The 7470-nt window shown below is 39.4% G+C and overlaps 1 protein-coding gene across 1 annotated transcript; it reads right to left on the bottom strand.

The window, feature by feature from the left end:
• Positions 1-4272: 4272 nt before the first annotated feature.
• On the bottom strand, positions 4273-6195 carry rgs16 (regulator of G protein signaling 16). Its single transcript, XM_018670944.2, has 5 exons — positions 6058-6195; positions 5731-5814; positions 5560-5621; positions 5225-5391; positions 4273-5080 (listed from the first exon to the last, which is right to left on the bottom strand). The coding sequence occupies exons 1-5, from the start codon at positions 6099-6101 to the stop codon at positions 4865-4867; spliced, it is 573 nt and encodes a 190-aa protein (XP_018526460.1). The 5' UTR covers positions 6102-6195; the 3' UTR covers positions 4273-4864.
• Positions 6196-7470: the final 1275 nt, after the last annotated feature.

The raw sequence follows: 7470 nt of genomic DNA, 5'->3' as shown, positions 1-7470 counted from the left end.
CTTTTGTACATATTGTACTGGTAGTACAAGTACCTACAAACTATCACTGCTGATGCAACTGGCAATTAATCAGGCTTAAGTTTCTAGTAAAAAAAAAAAAAAACTGAAGTAAAACATGCACACAAGATTCTTCATCCCACTGTCAGTGTCATGACACTTTCCAGAACCTTCGCTGCAAGAATATTTCAGTCATTCAGTATCTAAAAAAATATGTTACTCCTTACTGAACAACATATAATGTAACACTTAAATTTAAACGATACTGTGACAAGGAAAATGAAAGATGAAACAGTCAGGATGTGAAGCTTTTTTCTTCTTCCAGGCCTGAGTGTGATCCTGAACGGACAGAGGATGTGAACCCTGAGGAACTCAGAGTCACTAGATAGCACAGTTTTCCCTTTTCACTAGGGACCCACACCAGGAGAGTTCCCACGCTTGGAGTGTAATATGCTGTTGCCATTGCATTCCCTCCTCCTGTCTCCCTCTGTTCTCGCCCACTTGTCTAATATGTTTATCATGAATCCTCTCCTCCCTCTGTCTCCTCTGCTAATGCATTTCATCTCTTCTCTTCCCATCCTGCTCCTTGATGTCACAATAACATAACAAAAACTACAAAAATTAGTTTCTGTTGTATGAGAGGAAACCCCTCCCCCCCACGTCTAAGGTACGTCTGTGTTGGGGAGATGCACTGCACATGTCCAGTCCTGGGGGAGACAGAGAGGAATGTGCACATTGGGTCATCTACTCCATATCTGCTCTTGTCTTAATGACCACCAAGGGGGTCGCGCCTCATCCTTAAAGACACATGCAGAACACTGTGTGTTCTCAGCACCTATTTTAAACTCAAGGTCATTGGGTTCAGCAGCAAAATGTGAAGACCATGATGATATGATGAACACACTGTATGTCCTGTTAATGTAAGGGCTGTGACTGACATTTAGGACATGAGGCAGATGTTTGTGTTTTTTCATATTCATTCCTACTTTTCACACATAAACATCATTTATTTATGGGAAGATGATAATGAATTCTTCCCTAAATTTAAGTCTAACATTGATTATATTAGTAGTCAGTAAAGTAACTGACCATAACCATAAAATACATCATTGATTTAAAAAAAAAAAAGCAAAGTAAGTCCCAAATCTCCATCCTCACCTCCTCACCTTCCTCCCAGACCTCGTTGATTGTTAGATCTATGCTACTCACCCTGCTCAAGATGTAATTTGTGTGATCTTGTTTGAGATGTCCTTTAAGGTCAGAAGTGAGAAAAAAGAAAGGACCATGATCAGGTTTATTCACAGCCTGTCACTGCCCCCCAGTGCTCAGATAGAAACACACAGCCTGCATTCAGCCAGTCAGGCAGTTGATGTCATTGTGACAGCTTCTCTGTAACTGTTATTTCAGTTATTTCATTGTGTGATGCAGTATTTCTAGCATATTGTCTTTTTAGGGTACCATGTAGAAACTTTACTTTGCTTCTGACCTGATGACACTGAAAGTGAATGTGGTCTGCATCTTAACCAGTGAACCTGATTAAATAAAGCCTGATTGTTTTGCCAAAAACTGCCTTAAGAAAGTTTCTTGAATTAAAATCAACTTGTGACTCCTCACCACATGTTTTGGCCTTAGCCTTTATGAGCAACCAAGGAATCATTTTGCTTTCTTGGGTTGTGTCATTCAAAATAATAAAGGTGAATGTGTTTCATTACTTCATCTTGGATCTCAAACCCAAGGTTTGGAAACACTGGTTTAAAAAGGATTCATATTTCATTTGAGCATTTGTGTTGCCAGAAGGTGAAACAATGACGTCTGAGTGACTGGCCACATTTCCAGTAACAGGCAGACGTAGTTATTACAAAGAAAACCACCAGATGTCAGTGTGACTTCATGAGTACTCATACACCACTGACAGGGCAGTCCAGCTCATGTGCTATGTGGGCCCAGAAATACAGAGATCCTGTTCACAAAGTTTAGTGGTGATGATTTCATGCACTATACATTTCTGAGCAGTGAAACCATCTTCAAAAATATTTGTTTTTATTAACTAAGAAAAAAATAACATGAGTCACTTAAGCCTGACTTTCTAGTATCAGATAAACATGTAAAAAATGCTATTGTCAAGTTGGAAACACAAGGAAAAATGGTTCAAAGTTCAGTTTTGTGTGATTTGGTACAACATGTGTCTTTTGGAAGATCCTACCCTGAGGAGCACTCAGCTGAGTGTTAGCTTGGAGCAGACTGAGTGCTATTTACGAACATAAATGTAACTAAAATGGTACAATTGTGTTATTCTCCTTTGCACTCCTTTTGGCTTTAACAGCATGAGGAAAGAACAGCAGTGAATTTTCAAAATATCTGCCTAGTTAGGATTTAAATTACATTTCAATATTAATTGAAATTGGACTGTTAAACAGACGGGGCCAAACAACCTGAATCTGGCAGAGGGCTCATGCTCTGTTGTACCCAAAGAAAATCACTTCTCTTCATCAAGTTCCACTGGAACTGTTTCGTCAGAGGAAGTAGTTCTGGTGAAATCTGTTCACAGCGAGGTTTGTGACTGGTTTGAGTATAAGTGTTTCTAGAAAAGGGGAGTTGCAGTTGAATGGTTGGAACGCTGTAAGTCATGTTCAGCTAACTTCCACTGAACTGGGGTGTAGGCAGGAACGTCTGAGATTGATATGTCTCAAATTCAGTTACTACGACCACAAATATTTAGGAAATTTAAAAGTGACCTCTTGTGGTTGGGTGAGAGAGCTCACTGTGGATCATATCATATCATATCAGCAGTTAATGTTGCAGTTTTTTAAAACATGACTACAGTCTTTTCCTACTAAAACAGATTTTTTTTCTTAACCATGACCAAATTCTTTCCCTGTTGCCAGGAGGGTTGTTGGGAGTTTGCAGTACGAGGGTAATCATCCAAATACCACAGCTCCATCAAATGTTTGTGTCCATCTCAGACTGACAAACTACTGTGGGATTTTTTTTCATGACCACACCCAGTCATCAAAAACACCGTAAAGTTATAGAGCATAATCTCAGTTTGATAAACAGACTACAATCTTTTCCTTAAACACCTTGTTGGATAAAACACATCCACAGTTTTTAAAAAGCAGCAACACACTGGATGAAAATCCCATGAGTGAACCACTTGTCTTGCATGGTTCCACTGAAACAACAGTAGTGAACATTTATAATAATCATTTGTCTGAGTTTTTGTAAAATAAATCTTCAGTCTTAAAAACAGAATGAATGCCTGTTGCATGCAATGCAGTAAAACTTAGAACAGCAGTATTACAGATGGTCCTTGCTATGCTTAGATCGAGATTAAAGTGTCAGGGGGTTACTATGGAGAGGGAGGCAGCATTATGAGATGTTCATATGCATCAGGCCTGTGGAACAGCTGTTGTCCACCTGACACTGGCTCCACTCTTCACTGATGACATCTGAATACACAAAGTAGACATTCAGCCACATTCTGTACTCTGCCTGCTGCAGAAATGCACTTTACCAAAGCAATCGTAAATGCAATAATTAAAATTCTAATTAGAACAAACTAAATAGCCAACATCATCACTGTAATCGATGTCATTATTACCTCACTACAGGCTTTCAGATGGTCGTGTTTTATCCCTCTGTTATGTGTTTTCCACATGCCTGCTTTGTAGACAGTGGTGCTCATGTTTTAGTCTAGTGGCAGCTTTGCTGTCATTTATTACCTGAAGTTGATGGCTATTGCAAACAGTTGCTACGGTAATAATAAAGTTTTATTGCACTTCCTATTACGTTAATGCTGTCACATCATCTCTTTGTGCTTCCTGTTTGCTAGAAAGCTCTTTCTCATTCACATGATATGGGACAAAAGCTCTGAGCAGGTGGATGCTGTGATTGTCTGAGTTCTTTATGACACAGTTTCCTTGGTGAATAACAGTTCTGCAAAACACTGGCTGCAGAATGCCTCTCAGAACACAGAACAAATATTTCATTGTCATTTTTATATCAGGTAACGTGAATAATTAAACATAGAGGCTCTAGGTATTTGCACAGCTACATACAAATGTCACCCAAACCTATGTTTACATTTAATGTGTCATCTATGTCACAAGAGTAAATGAGATACTTCAGATACCCATGGTCTAAGCTGAAAATGTCATGACTGTGAGAGCCGTTTGTCTTAGTGTTACTGTGTTGCATGTATGTGGCATTGCTCAGCAGCTCATCTTATATTAAAATAAATTTTAAACCATGATTTTATTCAATAAAGACGACATATTTTATCATGTTTTCATACTTTATTTTTCAAATAATTTATTTGCTGGTATGTAAAAAAGACAACAGTGATATAAATATTATAATATTATAAATTAAATTGCACATTGTTTTTTATCATTGTTTGGTAAAAATGCAACAAATATATTACAGGCAAATAAATACAAATAAATACAAATTCATAAAGTCACAAACAGTGTACAAGTTTGACAGAAGGACATTGCACATCACAACCACATAAGTCTGCCTAATGGCAAAGAAAAGTGCTTCTCCCACTTCTGCTGCCCTCCTGTTTGATTGTCACTCAGTCTGTTACTCTGTCTCTTGACTTTGCAGTCCAACCTTCATCTGAATTCACACATTAGTCCACTTTAAGGCATCAACCTCCAACTTTCGCTCCATTTTCCTTCTCTCTTCTTTCCTTCCTCATCTTCAAAGGTGGCATCTACAGAATCCACCGCTGCTCTCATGACGTTCTCTGCGTCTGCATCAGCACCTGGCATTAGGATGCAGCACCCAATGCTGCGTTTCTCTTGCCCTCTCAACCCTTAAGGCGACTACTAACGATCCCTTATCAGCTCACAGAGATGCGTCTTCAGTCCTTCTTCTCCTGCCCAGGTTGCTTGGTGGCCCTGGTGCTCGGTTTGGCTTGGCACACCAGATCCCTGTAGGTTGGAGAGCGGAGGAAGCGAGGATAGCAGTCTTTGGCCATGAGCATGTAAATCTTGTGCTGGGCCAGATCGAAGCAAGATGGTGAGGGGGCTAACATGTTGGCTTTGGTGATGTCACGAGTTTCGTGGTCAATGTTAATCTAGAAAAAAAAAACAAAGGGACAGACCATATTAGTCTGGAGATTCATTTTTTGATGCAAAATAAATTGTGTATGTGTGTGTGTTATTTTCTTTGAGCCTCAGGATTCAGATTTGTATCTATTGTTCTTTTGAGATTTTCTTACCTCCCTGGGAGCATCACTGCCAATGAATTCATCATAGATCTTCTGGGCTTTAGTGGGTAGTTTGGCAACAGACTTGGTACTCCTGTAATCCTCGCAGGCAAAGTAGAACGCAATGTTCTCCTCGCTGAACTCAGATACCAGGAAGGCTGTGAAGGCACACAGTCCATCTGAGGAAAGAGGGGAAATTTGATTACTTATGGTACATTAAGGTCCCGCAGGGGCTGCAGATAACTGCAAAATTGTATGTGTCTACTGTATGTTTACTGGCATTTGCAGGCACTTTTTGTGAGCAAATGTGTCAAAAAAAAAAAAAAAAAATCTTAATGTTTACTTACATTTGCTGGACAGGAGTTGTTCAAAGGACTCCTTCCACTTAAGGCATTCCTCCAGTGTTGGCCTGATAAAAGATAAAGTGTGATTAGACTTAACCCTTAATTTCAATCATGTACACAGTAACAATAAATGTGAAAAGAATTGATAGTAAAATATAGCATTATAATGCTTACTTATTTTTCCCTATTTTGCAGCAGGAGAGGTTCCAGTTGGGTTTTTGCAAAATGCTTCCCAGCCTTGCTTTCAGCTCCTTGGCTCTGTCAGAAAAAACATAACAGGTTAGATTCACAAGACCTTGGATGCATATTGATTGACACTGCTGTAAAATGCTGCACAAGTTCATGCTGAATGCAAAGACTAAATTTACTGTAGCGTAATCTAAAACTGACATCCACCCTTAGCTTTTCAGATGCCTGCACACAGATTCATAAAAATAAAGCAGTAGTGCTGTCATATCCTGTAATCCATTCAGCTATGTGTTTGCATGAAGCTTCATGTACCTTTCCAAGCAGCAGGTAGGCAGCGATGCTAGTCCTTTACACATAGCAGCAGGTTGGTGCTGGTGGGGGTGGTGTCTCGGTTGGGTGGTGGTTAAATATCCGTTTAGGAGAAGCTCAGAAGGGAGCGAGATTGTCTGTGTGTCTGAACAGAGCCAGAGCAGAGGTTTTATAGTCCTACCTCCTCTGCCTCTGACGTGTCATCAGCCTGCTCAGCCAATCACAAAGAGGTAGAGAGAGAGCAAGAGAGAAAGTGAGGGGAGAGAGATGATGAAGTCAGAAAATGGGGGAGGATTTGCAAGGACAAGGCTGGGAAATTACTGTTAAGCGATAAAAGCCACTGATATTTCGCGCTATGTTTTTCTTGCGTGTCCCTGAAAACAGTCAAGTTTTTTGTTGTTTTTGTTTTCATCCTCTTTCAAAACAACTTATTTATCCATCCACTGAGTATATGTGAGAATGCTGTATATAGGCTGTGGAGCTGTCAGCTTTTACTCCAATAATTTAAGCATCAACACAAATTGAATGTGAAGTCGTTTGATGTCATTTAATTGTTCATTTAGTCTTTTATTCCCTTTTTTGGTATAACTTTAAGCTTTAACATTGTGTTTTATAATGTAACTATGTGTTACTGAACAGAGCTTGCCGTCGTTAAGTTTCCCCATATAAATAAAGGTTTGAATCAATGAGTGTTTGTATAATATAATTCAATGATCTGCTAATAATGTCACTTCAAAATCACTTCTCAACAGCTGCTTTGCTCTTTTGTCCCCGGTCCGGGATCCTGCTTTTCACAAAGACACAAGACAGACAATTGAAGAAATAAGCAGGCTGTTAAAGCATCTTTGTAGTGGTAAACACAATCTCCCTCAGCCTTTCTGTGGGTGTGATAAAGGTGTTCACTCCAGAGAGTGATGGGAAGGAAATGTGGTTTTCACTTTATTTAATTATATTACTGTAAGAAGGCTGGATGTACAGCCAACAGCTCAACACAATAAAGCTAAAGCAGGACCGTTTCCCATATGGCAGGCTGCAGGTTTCTTATCTAGGATTTGTTTGTCATATAATACATAAAGGGATTAGATAATCAAAGGCAATGGCAGGAATGGTAATGACTAACATATTCCTTTACTCCAGCTTGTGTTTATCTGAAATAGAAAAGTTATCTGATTGAAGCAGAGATTCTACAGAAATCATTCATAATAACATCTGGTTTTGTAACTTTGTTGGTGTTCTCTTTGAATTTCAATGCTAAAACAAGTCACTGAGCCACCAGAACCAATACAGGAATTAGAGCATCAAAGGACCTCCAGTCACTGTTTCCCAAATGACAGTGGGAACATTGTATTGCACCCATTACGCAAGTCTATAGCCAAGGGTGCTTCTAGGAATTCAGACCCAACAGGGGCGTGTGAT

The sequence above is a fragment of the Lates calcarifer genome, linkage group LG17 (genome assembly GCF_001640805.2).
Source record: "Lates calcarifer isolate ASB-BC8 linkage group LG17, TLL_Latcal_v3, whole genome shotgun sequence".
Taxonomy (NCBI): domain Eukaryota; kingdom Metazoa; phylum Chordata; class Actinopteri; family Centropomidae; genus Lates; species Lates calcarifer.
The sequence above is the reverse complement of the archived record's forward strand: the minus strand, read 5'-3'. Positions and strand labels throughout refer to the sequence as shown.